The following is an 18,891-nucleotide window of genomic DNA, read 5'->3' on the forward strand; positions in this document are numbered from 1 at the left end:
GAGAAGGGTCTCCAAATGAAGATAACTCGATTATTGCAGCTAATTGAAAGGAAAATGCGTTATTATTGACTCTATTGAAGCACTTATCCACAAAATTACAAATCCCACTCCAAATTCATTAATATTAATCCAGTTATCTGTTCATTTCTATAGGGAAAGCAAAGAGAAATATTTGGCTATATTTATAGAGAAATAAACCACACCAGAATATGGTGCATTGCGAGTGTATGTATCAGAGTGAACATATATTGATCATCGTCAGTGATTTCAACTGTTACAACATCTAAAATATGATGTATGTTAATAACATAGACTACTTGTAGTAAAATGTCACTTTATGGACAAATAATCGCTTTATTCCTGTTTTTTGCCTCTGCATATTATTGAGCCAATTGGATAAATTATGCAGCTATAATTGTGTGTTGGTGTCAGGTTGTGGTTTGTATGTGTGTAATAAAACTTTTTTGTGCGTGTAATATTTGAAAGAGAAAAACTCTACTGCAAATCCCCAATCCAGCCACAGTGTCCCAGTGAGTCTTGCTGGATCTAATGGGGAAAATCTGGTTCTGCTCCCAAACAAACTCTCAGTAAAAGCTCATTTTTTGAGATATCATCCTAAACACTGAAACAAAACTTTTTCAGATTTATGTCTTTGATTTTCTAGTACTTTCAACATGTTTCATAAAACATCTATTTTATATAAAATATTGTTCATAAATCAATTTCATAAACTTAAACCTCTATAACTTTTTTTACTTAAACAACAATCTACCACGGGTCTTTTTTAAAATTAGACCAAATTTAAGTCTGCGCTCCTTTTTGTCTTGTCAAAAACGACTGCGATGGGTCCAGCATTGTTTTGCTGTTGGGTGATAGTGCATCTAAATAATGGTAATGAGAATTGAAATTCAAAGTTTTGTGTAAACTCGCTTTATCTAACCAGTTTAAAAAACGTTAGGCTAATAATCTCTGTGTATTTTCAGGATCAATGTTTTGTGCTAATCCTTCTGTTTTACTTCACTACTGAATTGCAATGAGGTAATGCATACTGGTTCTCCACTACTGCATTATACACAGTGTAAACAGAACATGTCATTTAAACTAAAGGTCAAATATCTGAGCGATGAAGGGTGGAGTGAATAAGGTGAATAATAGTTCCTGAGGTTGGTAAAAACTCGCTTGGCTTTGCACAATAGCAGCTTTTATTAACACTACATGTAAAAAGGCATTGCATTTGAATCATTTCCCCCTCAAAATCTGCCGTTTAAAAATATATACTGAACATTAAAAAACATGTAACATTATAAAAGCTCCATCTGGAATATTTCAGTTCAAAACGGCATGCATTTCATGTCACAATGCCGTCTATGCACTGTACATCTGCAGGAGAGACATCTTCATAGTACTTTGAAACAAAAAAACGTCTTTCCTGGCATTTCCTAACAAAAAGTCCAAAGGTTTTAAATCAGAAGTCCACTAAAACCATGAAAAATAGTTAAATTACTTTCCATTATAATAACCATTTAAGAAAATCACCTAAAAGCTTAAAAACGTATCCGCAATATCCAGAATCCAAGGGAACAAATTCATAGTTTACCATGTTTTGTTAAAAAATGCCAACATATAAAAGTGAATGACTGAAGTTATGAGCACAATACAGGATAATAACAAAGTTTGTCATGAAAATACATCCAGAACTTTTGAAAGCGTAATACCTGTAATGTCATACAGTTGGTTTTATATTAGAGACATTGAAGGAATAGCTCACGCAAAAATTAAACTTTAAACCAGTAGTATCACAGAAGTAGTGGCGAACTGCATTTAAAGTTTCCTGAAGCCATACGATAGCTTGGTCTGAGAAACACTTGAGAATTCACGGATTATCGTTCACAAACATGATTCACGCTTACATATATTCTAGACATGCTTTGATGTGATTGATCACATGATGCGTGAGAACCAATGCACTTTGGCTTTATTGGTGTGACGTCTTTTCACTTTGAATGAGAATTAAGAAATGCAGTGAATAATGACTTAAATTTGGATGCGGTCTTCAGAAGATTTACACACAACGTTTATGATTATGTTTGGTAATTTTGGGGCTGTATGGAAACTATGAATTTTCATTTCTGGTTGAACTATTCCTTTAACATCTCTCAGCAGCAAAAGCATTTATAAAGCAAATATCACAAACATTAGACTCTCTTCAGAACTGAGACACAGTGTCATTTAAAAAAAAGGCACAATCAATGGCCACTTCAACCGATTATCAATGATCAAAATATGTACAAAAATATATATATTCAATAACACGTTCTCTCTGAACATTGCACAGTAGAATTTCTTGCGTTCACTTCAAGTGTTCAACAAAAAAAAAATCCCTCCACTTAAAGAAGGAAGGAATGAGTATAGGGTTTCTCTTCCAGCAAATGATCTCGGCTCATCTGGAATGAGCATGTAAGGCACTAAACGATGCGATGGCGTCCTCTGCGAGACACAGCCCAGACACTGCAGGCCCAGGCTGCACACACACACAGAACACATCCCAACAACGTTTGTGAACGGGTCATGTGACTCTACGGATCTACAGCCTCCTGTGGGTCTGTCTGTATGAGCATCTCTGTGCTGAGCTCAGGCTGAGTGGGCGGAGTCTCTGTGTGCAAGCTCAGAGTGGGCGGAGTCTCTGTGGGTGAGCTCAGAGTGGGCGGAGTCTGCGTGGGCGGAGTCTCTGTGGGTGAGCTCAGAAAGGGCGGAGTCTGTGTGGAAGGAGTCTCTGTGGGTGGGGTCAGAGTGGGAGGGGTTTGTGTGGTAGGAGTCTGAGTGTGCAGGGTCTCTGTGGGCGGGCTCAGAGTGGGCAGAGTCTGAGTGGGAGGAGGCTCTGTGGGCAGGCTCAGAGTGGGAGGAATCTGAGTGGGAGGAGTCTCTGTGGGCAAGCTCAGAGTGGGAGGAGTCTGAGTGTGCAGGGTCTCTGTGGGCGGGGTCAGTGTGGGCGGAGTCTGAGTGGGCAGAGTCTGAGTCACTTCAGAAGAGTGATAGTAAGGCTGGAACGGTCTCTCCGCTGCACAGGAACGCATGGCCAGATGTGTGTGTTGCAGAAGAAGAGGGAATCGGGAGGTGAAGTAGGAGACAAACTCATCTGGAATGGATCCCAGCGTTTCCTGGACTTCATCGGGTAACTCTCGGTAATGGTGTTTCTAGAGAGGAAAAGAGATGAGAGAACTGAGAACGCTGAAGAGAGAACGTTTTTGTGAAATGGTTTGCAAATATATATATTTTTTTGCATCATGGATGTAAATTGTAAGTTAAGTTATGAATTCAAATCAATTAATTATTTAGTAATTATGGTAACACTTTAAATAATGTTAACTAATGAACCTTATTGTAATGTATGAACTAACATGAACTCACAAGGAGCAATACATTTGTTACTGTATTTATGAATCTTTGTTAATGTTCGTTTTATATAAATATAACTGTTCATTGTTTGTTCATGTAAGTTCACAGTGCATTAACTACTGTTAACATTTACTAATCCGTTATTTAAATCAGAGGTTGTATATGTTGAAATGAATATTAACTAAGATTAATAAATGCTGTTTATGTGCAGTTCATCCTTAGTTTATGTTAACTAATGTAGTTAACTAATGTATGTTATTGTAAAGTGTTACCATAATTATTGTAACTGATTGTTTATTAACAGCTATTTGAAAAAAAAAAAACCCAAAAATAAAAAATATGTGATATCCAACAAAACAATTAGATACAATGTATTGAAAAAAAAACAATTTCATGTACAACCTGTACAAAAATCATTCCACGCCGCTGTAAACTGTGTTGCTATAAACACAAGATATTTGTGGTGTTGGTAAACTCATGTACCTTATTCCTCATGGCACGTAACAGATCTCTGACCGATCCGCCTTTGTACGAACGAAATCTGCGTAGATCTGTGAAAGAACACTATAATTTAATGGTTTGCAGAGCAAAATTTTCACACTAAAGATTCAAACAAGAATTGCATGTGGTTAATCTATTTACAAAGTCTTAAGGTCCTTGCACACCGAGTCCGAAATTTTTAGTATGTGTTTTTTTCGTATTCGTGATTCGGTGGCTTTGAATTGTCAAAACACCATTCATAATGCTTGTTACGGATGCGAAAAACGCAGAAAATCGAACCCGATCAGAATTTTTTTTTAAGACGCGTTGTTTCGCAGTCAGTGTGTAAACGTGATTGACACAACGTGAGGTCGTGTTTATTTTTTAACTTGTGAAAATTTTGGGTGTGAATTTCGGACTCAGTGTGCGAGGACCTTAAGAATTAAAAAACTAATAGTAAATCCAGTAATCCAGATGCATTAGTGCTCACCGGTCTGTAGAGGAACAGTGATATGATCCCTCCAATCAGTTTTGACAACAACCCGCCCTCCTCTCTCCAGCTGCCTCACGATTGGTCCATCTAACGGCTCCTTCTCGATCCTATCGCTCACATCCTGCGAAACAACACCAAATATGCCATTTACAAGCCATTTTAGGAGAATCTGCTGCTAGTTTTCTTTCCAGTTGGCTGAGTTTCTCTGAAAAATGATTTGAAAAGGACCGTGAACAGCATTTTTTTATTTTATAATGTTCATTGTCCACTTATAATGTTGGTTGGATTTTTATATCAGAATTTGTAATAATTTAGAAATAAATAGCCATTTATAATTTCTAGAAGAATCTGCTGCTATTTATCTTTCTGCTTTGGCCGAGTTTCTCTGAAAAACGATTTTTCGGTAACACTTCATACCTTGTTATAACACTTTATAACATGTGTCCTTGTTACACTTGTGATTAGATTTCAGGACTAGAGACACGCATTCAAACTTTAATCGAGGATAGTAAGAGTGCAAGGGCTTTAGATAGGCTACTAATTTAGATGCGACTGCCTTAGAGAACACTGTACATTGTTTGGTTACGGCTGTAGAGCCCGTGCAGCAGGGCAACTGGGTGACGTCGAGACGCTGTAGTCGCGGGACAAAACACCGATCTTCTGTTCCGATTACAATATTAAACAGATTCTCCCCACTCAGTGAAACACCCACTGAGAATCCTGTTTAATGTGCCCTAGATACTGCCGATTCTATTACATGGAAGGTGAAAATAGAGACACCAGCCACCATAGTCACATGTTTGCCGGGAGCCAGAGCGCCTGATATCAAAGCAAATTTAAAAGTGCTGGCTAATGCTAATCATAAATTCTCTAAGATTATTATTCACGTCGGCACTAATGATGTTCGACTACATCAGTCGGAGATCACTAAAATTAATATTAAAGAGGTGTTTGAACTCGCAAGTACGATGTCATGCACTGTAATTTGCTCTGGCCCCCTTTCTGTTCCTGACACAACACGTGTCAGGACCTACTCATTGTCGTAAGCATACTCTAGATCTAATATTATCACATGGAATCAATGTTGCTGCTGTTGAAATTCTGCAGCAGAGTGATGACATCTCAGATCATTATCTAGTCTCGTGTAAACTACATTTAACCAAGGCTGCAAAGCCGACTCCGTGTTACAAATATGTTAGACCTATCACTTCTGCCACTAAAGATTGCTTTATTAATAATCTTCCTAATCAGTTTCATCATCTCAGCATCCCAGATAGCTAAGCAGAACTCGATATTGCAACAGAAACTTTTAACTCTCTCTTTTCCAGCACTTTAGACACAGTTGCTCCGTTGCGCTTAAAGAAGATTAAAGAAAATAGTCCCACGCCGTGGTACAACGAGCACACCCGGGCCCTTAAGAGAGCAGCCAGAAAAATGGAGCGCAACTGGAAGAAAACAAAACAAGATGTATTTCGCATTTCATGGAAAGAGAGCATGATTGCATACAGAGAGGCCTTAAAAGCTGCTAGATCTGTTTATTTTTCAACCCTATCAGAAGAAAATAAACATAATCCTAGGTATTTATTTGAAACAGTGGCAAAATTAACAAACAAATAAGATTCAAGCCCAGAAGTTTGCAAGCAGCACAACAGTAATGACTTTATGAACTTCTTCACTTACAAGATTGATAATATCACAAAGTCAAACTGTTTACTGTGTACACAGTCTGACAGTAGTATTTAGGAATAGAAATTAAAAATTAAGCCTAAATGTAAAATAACACCATTTGTTTACTGTACTGTAGAAATTAAATATAGTTTAATCTTTGTTAAAGCTGTATTTTGTTGTTTTATTTACATTAATGACAGACAGAATTAGGAATATTAGGCTGTTGTCACTTTAAGACCGAATAAATAAAAGACCTGACACGCTTCGGGTTTCTTTCTCAACTGTTCACTTATGACATAACCGGGAGAATACTTGCTGGGACGGGTATTGAGACGGGTATTTAGATATCATTTTGTGTTTGTGTCCGTTCAAGGGCAAAGAAACGCGAAAGAGGAATCAATTCGGTGTTCAAGCGCCTCTCTCTCTCTTTTCTCTCTTTCTCTCTCTCTGAAGCGCGCGAGTCTCGATTTTCGCCTCTTCTTCTGCATTTACAATTGTTTGAATGTGTAAATTGGCAAGACAAAACACGTTCAAATTTATAAACTTTCACTCTATGATGGTTAAATTTAGCAGTTAATCCGCGAATCACACGCTCTGATCCGTACAGATCCCGATCAACTGCGATCCGTTCCACACCTATGATGTATTCTTTTCCATTATGTAATAAAAACCAGGAAGTAGTAAATGAGCCCTTTTTGGTAGCTAGCTTTCAATAAAAGCTGTTTTTGGACTAACAAGGACGTTTTGAGTTTGGAAAGGTACAGCATGTTTTTTATAGGGTTGCCCCCTAATAGTCGATTTACTGTTAGTCGACTAGTATTTTTATTTTATTATTATATTTATTTTATTTTAGTTTGATTAGTAATTTTATTCGTCGGTTAATTGCAGAAAAAAATAACTCCACAGAAAGTGGCAAAATCGAACAGCCTGTGACGGAAATATGCAAATATGGCTTATCAATTGAAACATGTAAATAGTAGCAGCTTTACATGTCCATGATTGCATTGCATTTAAACTTAAAATACTCCATCATTTTTCAGTCATACAGATAAGAGTAATGCAAACTGTAAAGGGAACTACTTTTATTTTTGTAAACTCACAACAACAAGAAAACGTTGTGCCTTTGTAAAATAAAAAATCGAAAAAACAAGATTTCTGCTGTCTCGGTCTGAGTGAACTTGAGCGTGTCACAATAATGAACCGAAACTCAGTGTATACTTGCCTCACAGACATGAGAAATATAACTATAGAAAGCTTGAAATGCTACTTTTGGATGGACAAATTCAAATGGAAAATAAATATTCTCAAGTTTTGTAATCCGTATGAAACAAGCATATGGTTAATATATGATATAAAATGTTAATAAAATGTTCACTACTGTGGTGACTTAATGTTTTTTGTGTTTTCGGCTGCAGAGATTATCAACAAATTAATAAAATTTTCCATAATGTAATGATAAAAATTAAACTTTCATATATTTTAGATTCATTGCACACCAACTGAAATATTTCAGGTCTTTTATTGTTTTAATACTGATGATTTTGGCATACAGCTCATGAAAACCCAAAATTCCTATCTCAAAAAATTAGCATATTTCATCCGACCAATAAAATAAGTGTTTTTTTAATACAAAAAAGTCAACCTTCAAATAATTATGTTCAGTTATGCACTCAATACTTGGTCGGAAATCCTTTTGCAGAAATGACTGCTTCAATGCGGCGTGGCATGGAGGCAATCAGCCTGTGGCACTGCTGAGGTGTTATGGAGGCCCAGGATGCTTCGATAGCGGCCTTAAGCTCATCCAGAGTGTTGGGTCTTGCGTCTCTCAACTTTCTCTTCACAATATCCCACAGATTCTCTATGGGGTTCAGGTCAGGAGAGTTGGCAGGCCAATTGAGCACAGTAATACCATGGTCAGTAAACCATTTACCAGTGGTTTTGGCACTGTGAGCAGGTGCCAGGTCGTGCTGAAAAATGAAATCTTCATCTCGATAAAGCTTTTCAGCAGATGCAAGCATGAAGTGCTCCAAAATCTCCTGATAGCTAGCTGCATTAACCCTGCCCTTGATAAAACACAGTGGACCAACACCAGCAGCTGACATGGCACCCCAGTTGACACTGGACTTCAGGCATTTTGGCATTTCCTTCTCCCCAGTCTTCCTCCAGACTCTGGCACCTTGATTTCCGAATGACATGCAAAATTTGCTTTCATCCAAAAAAAGTACTTTGGACCACTGAGCAACAGTCCAGTGCTGCTTCTCTGTAGCTCAGGTCAGGCGCTTCTGCCGCTGTTTCTGGTTCAAAAGTGGCTTGACGTGGGGAATGCGGCACCTGTAGCCCATTTCCTGCACTAGCCTGTGCACGGTGGCTCTGGATGTTTCTACTCAAGACTCAGTCCACTGCTTCCGCAGGTCCCCCAAGGTCTGGAATCGGTCCTTCTCCACAATCTTCCTCAGGGTCCGGTCACCTCTTCTCGTAGTGCAGCGTTTTTTGCCACACTTTTTCCTTCCCACAGACTTCCCACTGAGGTGCCTCGATACAGCACTCTGGGAACAGCCTATTTGTTCAGAAATTTCTTTCTGTGTCTTACCCTCTTGCTTGAGGGTGTCAATGATGGCCTTCTGGACAGCAGTCAGGTCGGCAGTCTTACCCATGATTGCGGTTTTGAGTAATGAAACAGGCTGGGAGTTTTTAAAAGGCTCAGGAATCTTTTGCAGGTGTTTAGAGTTAATTAGTTGATTCAGATGATTAGGATAATAACTCGTTTAGAGACCCTTTTCATGGTATGCTAATTTTTTGAGATAGGAATTTTGGGTTTTCATGAGCTGTATGCCAAAATCATCAGTATTAAAACAATAAAAGACCTGAAATATTTCAGTTGGTGTGCAATGAATCTAAAATATATGAAAGTTTAATTTTTATCATTACATTATGGAAAATAATGAACTTTATCACAATATGCTATTTTTTTGAGAAGGACCTGTATATATGAAAATATGATTTATGAAAATGTTTTTAAACCATTTTTTAAAACTGTTTTGTTTTGACAAAATTGGAAAATAAACAGTATACAGATTTTTTTTGCATATACATTTTTTTCCTTTCCTTTTCCTTTTTTTTAAATTTTTTTTTTACATTTTCTGCTTTGAACATCGTAAATGAAAAATAAAATTTTGCTTTATAGTGAAAATTTTTAATTTTCCTTAGTCAACTTTTCCTAGTTTCCTAAGACCTAGTTCACTAGTTCCATTATTCACTCACAGGGAAGTGAGAAACCAGACATAACAAAAGCATACATTCAATACATTTTTTTTTTTGGTTCTGTGAAGCTGCCTTTGAAAATCCTACATAAAAGTTTTGGTTAAAAGCTAGGTATTTTAGATATCTTGAATATTGAAATTATTATTATTATATATTGTCTGACACAGATAGTAATTACATATTTTCATCTGTAATTTGCAAATAATTCTGAACACTGTGATTTTAGCTTTTTGAAGTGTGTTTGGTTAGGGTTAGATGACTTTTAGATACACTTTCATGTTAGAACTAGAGTTGAAGTGCCCTGACATACAGAAAATAAATGTTTTTAATTTGTGTCTGTACAGTTGCTTTTGAATGGCTGTCTATGTGGGTCAAATTGACCCGCGAACATCACGAACGTAATAGTAATTTTGTTTGTATATGTCAAAACACATCAGCATGTTGAAACTTTGCATGCATGTTCATCATGATAAATGAGAAAAAGTCACAAAATATCAAGAAAAAAAACAAAGGTTAACCAGTATTTCCAACAACTAGAAAATCAAAATGGGTCAAATTGACCCGCAACATAACACAAGGGTTGAATGAATGACTAATAGTCGACTATAAAAGAATTTACTGGAGGGCAGCACTAGTTTTTTTTATAGTCCAAAAGCTCAAGGAAATTTGATTTCTCAATTCATGACCCCTTTGATAGTACGCTTCAAACAATACTGTCCTGCCCTCACTTCTGGAAATTGAAAGAATTGAAATTATCTTATCTATGGTATTTTGCTGTGATTTTCTGCGTTCCTGGCAAGGCATTGTTTGCATAAGATGTGTTTTCCCAGGATAGATAAGTGTGTGTGACTCTCACACCTGGAAGAAGTGCAGCTGTTTCTCCAGACTCCAGAAGAAGGGGTGTTTCAGCACTCGCTCAGACGAGGGCCTCTTCTCCGGGTCACTGCTCAACATCTGCTCGATCAGGTTTCGGCACACGATACCCTCTGCATCAACCAATCACATGATCAGAGACCGGTCTGAGATATACAGCCAAACCACAGTTTATTCACACACCTTATCACAGTTTATTCAGACTCCTTCAACATTTCTCACATTATCACAGTTTATTCGCTATAGTTTAGAAAATGGTAATAAAATATGAGATTAAATTAGTTGTTATTTCACTGGTTTTGTCCATCCTTCTGTTAGACTTCTCAGATGAATTATGTTGAATATCTGTCAGCTGTTAAATTTAACTACACAATTAGATAATACCAGTTCAGATCAAACAATTACATTGGTCGCATTAGCAATTAAAGAAAAAACACGTATAATGCGATTTCATGTTTTTCTTTTTCTTTAGTGTGTTATGTAGCTGTTAGTGAAGTATAAGCTCAAAGTGTCAGAGCTAAAGAGATATTCTTTATAAAAGTTCAGGCTCAGCCACACATTCCTAAAACGCTTCGTTCACACACGCCTCCACATCTCTACGCTAGTGTGTGTGAGGAGAGTTTTATAACACCGCCCACATGTACACGCAGAGAAAGAAGGCGTAACTTTTATGTGTGGTCAGTAATTGTGTCCCCGATGAAATATATGACCCCTTTAAAGGACAAGTTCGGTATTTTACACTTAAAGCCCTGTTTTAAGATCGTTTCTGATGAAATAGAACGGTTAAGATTGAAATTTGGACAAATGCTGCTGTCCCGAGAATTTTCGGTTTCTGTATTAGCACCCTGTAATCATAAAACGCATTTAACTTTAGTTTACAAAGACGTGAAACTCACCGAGTGGTCTGGGGTGTTCACTGATATGCTCACACAAAAATCGCTGCAAAAGATGCTTTCCAACAGGTTTTATCGTAGTTTTTGTCCAACCCCATTGACTTGTATAGGATGTTCTGTGAGGTACGGTATTACTCCACCGCCGGAAACGGAAATGGGGTTGTTTGTATTCTTTCTGCAGTCTTCCAGTCGCGGTATCGTAAGCTACGCTATCCAAACATTGGCAAAGGTGCATTATCGCCACCAACTGGGCTGGAGTGTCTATTATTCAAGTTCTCAACGGAAGAATGTCCGCTTGTGAGGCGTTTGGAAAAATAGGTCCGAAGTTTTACAACGAAAGGTAAAACACCTGTTGGAAAGCATCTCCTGCAGCGATTTATGTGTGAGCATATCAGTGAACACCTCAGACCACTCGGTGAGTTTCACGTCTTTGTAAACTAAAGTTTAATGCGTTTCATGAATGATTCTTCTAGTGCCCTATGAAACCATTGTGGAGGTGGGGGGGTGCTAACACAAAAACTGAAAATTCTCGGGACAGCAGCATTTGTCCAAATTTCAATCTTAACCGTTCTATTTCATCAGAAACGATCTTAAAACAGGACATTTAAGTGTAAAATACCGAACTTGTCCTTTAAGCAAAACATGGTCAGGTCAAAGTGTGTGTTTCTGGTCAGGCTTTGTTTTGAGTGTGTATTTTTGGACAGGGTATATTTTGAGTGTGTGTACTGGTACCGTGTGTGTTCGGCTAGTGTGTGATATGAGTGTGTGTGTACTGGTACCGTGTGAATTGGTCTGGGTGTGATATGAGTGTGTGTGTAGTGGTACCGTGTGTGTTGGGCTGGTGTGTGTTGGTCAGGGTGTGATATGAGTGTGTGTGTTGGGCTGGTGTGGGTTAGTCAGGGTGTGATATGAGTGTGCGTGTAGTGGTACCGTGTTTGTTGGGCTGGTGTGTGTTGGTCAGGGTGTGATATGAGTGTGTGTGTTGGGCTGGTGTGTGTTGGTCAGGGTGTGATATGAGTGTGTGTGTTGGGCTGGTGTGTGTTGGTCAGGGTGTGATGAGTGTGTGTGTGTTGGGCTAGTGTGTGTTGGTCAGGGTGTGATATGAGTGTGTGTGTCGGGCTGGTGTGTGTTGGTCAGGGTGTGGTGAGTGTGTGTGTGTCAGGCTGGTGTGTGTTGGTCAGGGTGTGATATGAGTGTGTGTGTAGTGGTACCGTGTTTGTTGGGCTGGTGTGTGTTGGTCAGGGTGTGATGAGTGTGTGTGTGTTGGGCTGGTGTGTGTTGGTCAGGGTGTGATGAGTGTGTGTGTGTTGGTCAGGGTGTGATGAGTGTGTGTGTGTTGGGCTAGTGTGTGCTGGTCAGGGTGTGATGAGTAGTGATCGACCGATATTGATTTTTATAACCGATACCGATACAGATTATTTGCATGTGTATGTGCCCGATAACCGATATGCAGAACCGATATTTATTTACTGTTATACTTCTGTTTTGGCACAATTATTACAACACAAATGAACTGAACAAACCATTTTATTTATAACAATCACTCCCTCCTTGCATACAAAAAAAAAACCTTTATATTTATACACAAATAAATAGAGGGGTCTGAGTCTAAAAAATAAAGCACAAAAACTATTCTAACATATTTGGATATGTTTATTTGTTTTCATAAATGGTAAACTAATCAAATTACAATAAAAACATTTATATTATTACATTATATAATTTATATCTAAATTATACATATCATTTATAAGCATCAGCAGCAACAATGTTAACAATAGGCAAAATAAATGTTAAAAGTCTAATGTTTTCATATGGAAAAAATAATTGACAGGGGAGTCATATCACCTTTGCAGAAATGTAATTCATTTTAAACAGTTTTAGAAGGTTTATGTGCCGTTTAATAGGTTTAAACTAAGAGTGAGGAATAATTCACTGGATAATATTAATTCACTGCATAATATTAGCTGGAATAGCCTATAACATCAGGAAAGTAACAAACAAAACAGCATATACATCATTGCATTTTCCAACTAGTATGTTATTAATTATTATTAATATTTTTGTCGGTCTAGATCATGAAATGCTTTATGACAAAGTGCTGTTTATCTATGCATTTACACATAACTATAACATTAGGCTATACGTTACTCAACCGCGATCGCGCGTGCAGATAATAAATAATTAATTTCCACAAAGCGGTAAATTTAGATGTGTATTAGCGAAATAATTGCTATGTAGTAAATGATAATATAATCTAGGGTGTTTAAACAAGACAATCTTGTCAAAAGTTTCATTCAGTGGCCGTGCTTGAGCATTCCTGATCATCAACCCAGTGAGTGCTCAGCAATATGAACAAACTTTTTTTCGAGACTAATGGTGAGCAAATACAACAGATAGAGAATTAAATTCAGCGCTTTTATTTTCAACATGCACTCATTCATGTCTGTTTTATTTAATTCATGTAAAGTTACGTCTTTATTGGGGAAGGACATGACGGATTACGCTACGTGGCTCAATGAGTTCGTCTCAATTTTTTAGAACCAAGCTGCATAAATAAACTATATCAGGCATTTATGTCTCAAATCTCATTTCTGCATGCATGTCTCTTATGTTAAATAAAGTTGAATAATTAAAGCAAAGCAAGTAGAACATATACTTTACCTGTGCACAGAGTTGTTATTGACTGATCTCCTCAGACGCGGGGTGCAATGGCGGAATTCTCAAAACGGCCACAAGATGGCGCCGTTTATCGGAAAATCCGATATTACAAAACCGATTCCCGATTATGGGAAAATGCTTAAATATCGGGAAAAATATTGGTAAACCGATACATCGGTCGATCACTAGTGATGAGTGTGTGTGTGTTGGGCTAGTGTGTGTTGGTCAGGGTGTGATGAGTGTGTGTGTGTTGGGCTAGTGCGTGTTGGTCAGGGTGTGATATGAGTGTGTGTGTCGGGCTGGTGTGTGTTGGTCAGGGTGTGATATGAGTGTGTGTGTCGGGCTGGTGTGTGTTGGTCAGGGTGTGATATGAGTGTGTGTGTTGGGCTGGTGTGTGTGTGTGTTACCGTGTGTGTTGGGCTGGTGTGTGATATGTGTGTGCGTTACCGTGTGTGTTGGACTGGTGTGTGTGTGTGTGTTACCGTGTGTGTCGGGCTGTAAGAGCTCGAGGGAGTAGGTGCTGGTTTGTGTGTGTGTTACCGTGTGTGTCGGGTAGTAAGAGCTTGAGGGAATAGGTGCTGGTGCGTGTGTGTGTCGGGCTGTAAGAGCTTGAGGGAATAGGTGCTGGTGTGTGTGTGTGTCGGGCTGTAAGAGCTCGAGGGAATAGGTGCTGGGGTGTGTGTGTGTGTTACCGTGTGTGTCGGGCTGTAAGAGCTCGAGGGAATAGGTGCTGGTGTTTGTATGTGTGTGTTACCGTGTGTGTCAGGCTGTAAGAGCTCGGGGGAGTAGGTGCTGGTGTGTGTGTGTTACCGTGTGTGTCGGGCTGTAAGAGCTCGAGGGAATAGGTGCTGGTGTGTGTGTGTGTGTGTGTGTTACCGTGTGTGTCAGGCTGTAAGAGCTCGAGGGAGTAGGTGATGGTGTGTGTGTGTGTCGGGCTGTAAGAGCTTGAGGGAATAGGTGCTGGTGTGTGTGTGTGTGTCGGGCTGTAAGAGCTCGAGGGAATAGGTGCTGGTGTGTGTGTGTGTGTTACCGTGTGTGTCAGGCTGTAAGAGCTCGAGGGAGTAGGTGCTGGTGTGTGTGTGTTACCGTGTGTGTCGGGCTGTAAGAGCTCGAGGGAGTAGGTGCTGGTGTGTGTGTGCGTTACCGTGTGTGTCGGGCTGTAAGAGCTCGAGGGAATAGGTGCTGGTGTGTGTGTGTGTGTATTACCGTGTGTGTCGGGCTGTAAGAGCTCGAGGGAATAGCTGCTGGTGTGTGTGTGTGTGTGTGAGTGTGTTACCGTGTGTGTCGGGCTGTAAGAGCTCGAGGGAATAGGTGCTGGGGTGTGTGTGTGTGTTACCGTGTGTGTCGGGCTGTAAGAGCTTGAGGGAATAGGTGCTGGTGTGTGTGTGTGTGTGTTACCGTGTGTGTCAGGCTGTAAGAGCTCGAGGGAGTAGGTGCTGGTGTGTGTGTGTTACCGTGTGTGTCGGGCTGTAAGAGCTCGAGGGAATAGGTGCTGGTGTGTGTGTGTGTGTGTGTTACCGTGTGTGTCAGGCTGTAAGAGCTCGAGGGAGTAGGTGATGGTGTGTGTGTGTGTCGGGCTGTAAGAGCTTGAGGGAATAGGTGCTGGTGTGTGTGTGTGTGTCGGGCTGTAAGAGCTCGAGGGAATAGGTGCTGGGGTGTGTGTGTGTGTTACCGTGTGTGTCAGGCTGTAAGAGCTCGAGGGAGTAGGTGCTGGTGTGTGTGTGTTACCGTGTGTGTCGGGCTGTAAGAGCTCGAGGGAGTAGGTGCTGGTGTGTGTGTGTGCGTTACCGTGTGTGTCGGGCTGTAAGAGCTCGAGGGAATAGGTGCTGGTGTGTGTGTGTGTGTGTGTTACCGTGTGTGTCGGGCTGTAAGAGCTCGAGGGAATAGCTGCTGGTGTGTGTGTGTGTGTGTGAGTGTGTTACCGTGTGTGTCGGGCTGTAAGAGCTTGAGGGAATAGGTGCTGGTGTGTGTGTGTGTGTGTTACCGTGTGTGTCGGGCTGTAAGAGCTCGAGGGAATAGGTGCTGGTGTGTGTGTCGGGCTGTAAGAGTTCGAGGGAATAGGTGCTGGTTTGTGTGTGTGTGTGTGTGTGTGTGTGTGTGTGTGTGTGTGTGTGTGTGTGTGTGTGTGTTACCGTGTGTGTCGGGCTGTAAGAGCTCGAGGGAATAGACTCCCAGCAGAATGTTGGCCTGTCGCTGTAAGGACTTCCCGAACGGGTGTTGTCCTTCAGAAAGCACGTAATAAAACACACAGCCTGCGGAGAAGATGTCCACCATGCAGGTCTGCAACAGAACAAACACCACAAGATAAAAAACATATATAAAAGACTTGAAACACGCCTCTAGAGATGAGCACAGCCCCTTCTCGTCTGCGGAGAAGTCTCTGTTTAAAACCCAGTTTTTTGAAAGACATTTTTGTCCTCAATGGACCTGTGTGTAAGTTTTTCAAATGGATGCAGAAGGGTTAAAGCCGCGGGACACACGGGCTGTTTCTCGCTCACCGGGTTGTGCTTGGCGTCCTCACTGAGCACCTCGGGAGCGATCCAGCCCTCGGTTCCCGGGACGCCTGACTTCCTGCTGAAGCTGTGTCGGCCCACCGCCAGCTTCTTACACAGCCCGAAGTCTGAGATCATGGCCTTCACGCGCCCGTGTGTGTTCGGCATCGACACCAGGATGTTGTGCGGCTTCAGATCTCTGTGGACTATCGACACACGAGTGTTACCAACTCATTCATTCTGATTACTTGGCCTAAAAAAGCAGACTAGTTAAAGGATTAGAATTAAAATTTCCTGATAATTTACTCTCCGCCACGTCATCCAAGATGTTCATGTCTTTCTTTCGTCAGTCGAAAAGAAATTAAGGTTTTTGAGGAAAACGATCCAGGGTTTTTCTCCGTATAGTGACTTCAATGCGGTCCAATGCATTACGTAATCTGGTTGAAAGGTCATGCTTGACGTAGGGGAAAAACTCAATCTCATTTTCTGCTCCAACTTCAAAATCGTCCGACATCGTTGTTTTACCTTTTATTTATATATTTTTTTTCAAATGGCGTTTGACTTAGTCTTTGCACATTGGCTTTGTAAACACTCGGTCGGTTCTTCCGTCGATGTCACGCTTGGTCTTTCAACAGTGTGTGTCGCGTCGCAGAGCTAGTGCAAGACGAGCGTTTGTGGTTAAAAAGTATATAAATGTTCATGTTTTTTATAAAATGTCCACTGGTTTGTCTAGATAAGACTCTTATTCCTCGCCTGGGATCGTGTCGAGACTTTGAAGCTGCACTGAAACTCACATTTGGACCTTCAACCCCTTGGACCCCATTGAAGTCACTATATGGAGAAACATCCTGGAACGTTTTCCTCAAAAACCTTCATATCTTTTCGACTGAGGAAATAAAGACATGAACATCTTGGATGACGTGGGGGAGAGTAAATGATCAGGACATTATAATTCTGAGGAGAACTCGTCCTTTAAGCAGCGTCACTGATGTCACAGATGATGTTACCTATATTAAGGGAATGTAAATGAGACAGTCCAGACATGGTTTGCTCTAGCAGTGTCACTGGCTCCAGTCCGTGCCGGTCAAAATCCTTTCGTTCCACGTACTAAAATAAATAAATAAGCAATTATTTAAAAATAAACAACAATATATTGCATGACACACACACACATACACACACACAAACATGTGTGTGTGTTTGTGTCAGAAACAGGTTGTGTCTCAGAAACAGGTTGTGTGTGTGTGTCAGAAACAGTGTGTGTCAGAAGCAGGTTGTGTGTCAGAAACAGGTTGTGTGTGTGTGTCAGAAACAGGTTGTGTGTGTGTGTCAGAAACAGGTTGTGTGTCAGACACAGGTTGTGTGTGTGTGTCAGTAACAGGTTGTGTGTGTGTGTGTGTGTGTGTCAGAAACAGGTTGTGTGTGTGTGTGTGTGAGAAACAGGTTGTGTGTGTGTGTCTGTCAGAAACAGGTTGTGTGTGTGTGTGTGTCACCTCCTGCAGTGTGTTGCTGCACAGCTCGATGGCGATGTACTGGAACTGCCGGTCTCTCTCAGTGCAGAAGTAGCGGATCACGTTCGGGTGCTCGTCTGACTCCCGCAGAAGCTGAACCTCACGGTCAGCAAAACTGAAGCATTCTGGGAGAATCCTCTTCACAGCCACGGGGCGGTTATCAAACTGACCCCTGAAACACACACACACCACACACTCACAATCGGAAAGAGTGAAGGCACATACAAACACTACTAAGATAGGGCTGGGTATCATTTTAATTTTAGCGAATTCGATTCGTATCGATTCCTAATTTCGATTCCAATAAGGCAAAAAAAAAGTCTTATTGCAAAACATTTAATTGTAGCTGAATATCATAAACAAAAATCAACAGGCTAAACATGAACAGTTACACACATTTAAAAATGGTTTAAAAATAGCATAGAAAAACAACTAGCCTAACTAATATACATTTCAAGCATTATTAAAGACAAGTAAACACTCAGTAATTAAAAAAGAATGAATAAAAAATTAGCAATCGCAACAATAGATACAACTGAACAAAGATACAAATAAAATCATTGATGACAGTGTTTAAAATTTTCAGGTATTCACGTACAGAAACTATAATCAAATGTAAAATAATTTCTTTATAAATAAAATATACATTACAAATATAGTTACAAACGTTATTCAGTCGAGAACGAGTGAATTTTCTCTCTGTGTTTTGTTGTTTGATTAGTGTTGTTATAGAGACGGCGGCAGCAATATTAGTGCTGTCACTTTAAGAGCTGCACGGATCCAATATACTGATACACACGCATGCAGTCGCCTCACGCTTGAATGGTTTAAAGTCATATTGAAATGCTCACAAAGGAGGAAGAGGAATCGAAATCGAAATTTTGATTTTATAACAAGTATCTGATTCCTGACCAGATCGAAGTGTTCGATTCTCGAGTTGGGATTGATTATCGATCCCCACCCCTATATGAAGGTGCCTTGCCTGTACACGATAGTTCCCTCCGCTCCATGTCCAAGCACATCTCTAGGGCTGAACGTGATGTTCCCAATCCGGGCCATGCTGGATTCTTCCTCTGACATTACAAAACAGAAGTCAACCAACAGACACACATCAGGCAAATGAGATTAACTGGTGACACACACTGCTGTTCCAGCGTTTTGGC

The 18,891-nt window shown here is 40.2% G+C and overlaps 1 protein-coding gene across 1 annotated transcript in view; it reads right to left on the reverse strand.

The window, feature by feature from the left end:
- Positions 1-1,184: 1,184 nt before the first annotated feature.
- The window catches only part of ern1 (endoplasmic reticulum to nucleus signaling 1), a 45,354-nt gene continuing 27,647 nt past the window's right edge, over positions 1,185-18,891 (reverse strand). Inside the window, exons 14-22 of the mRNA XM_077230594.1 lie at positions 18,711-18,801; positions 17,711-17,900; positions 17,225-17,324; positions 16,224-16,423; positions 15,858-16,005; positions 10,157-10,284; positions 4,367-4,490; positions 3,880-3,947; positions 1,185-3,194 (exon numbers count right to left, since the gene is read on the reverse strand). Coding sequence (XP_077086709.1) covers positions 2,577-3,194; positions 3,880-3,947; positions 4,367-4,490; positions 10,157-10,284; positions 15,858-16,005; positions 16,224-16,423; positions 17,225-17,324; positions 17,711-17,900; positions 18,711-18,801 — 1,667 coding nt within the window. The 3' untranslated portion in view covers positions 1,185-2,576. The remainder of the gene's footprint in view (positions 3,195-3,879; positions 3,948-4,366; positions 4,491-10,156; positions 10,285-15,857; positions 16,006-16,223; positions 16,424-17,224; positions 17,325-17,710; positions 17,901-18,710; positions 18,802-18,891) is intronic.

This window comes from Siphateles boraxobius, unplaced genomic scaffold (assembly GCF_051911475.1).
Source record: "Siphateles boraxobius isolate OS27281-9 unplaced genomic scaffold, OSU_SipBor_1 15, whole genome shotgun sequence".
In the NCBI taxonomy this organism is placed as follows: Eukaryota; Metazoa; Chordata; class Actinopteri; order Cypriniformes; family Leuciscidae; genus Siphateles; species Siphateles boraxobius.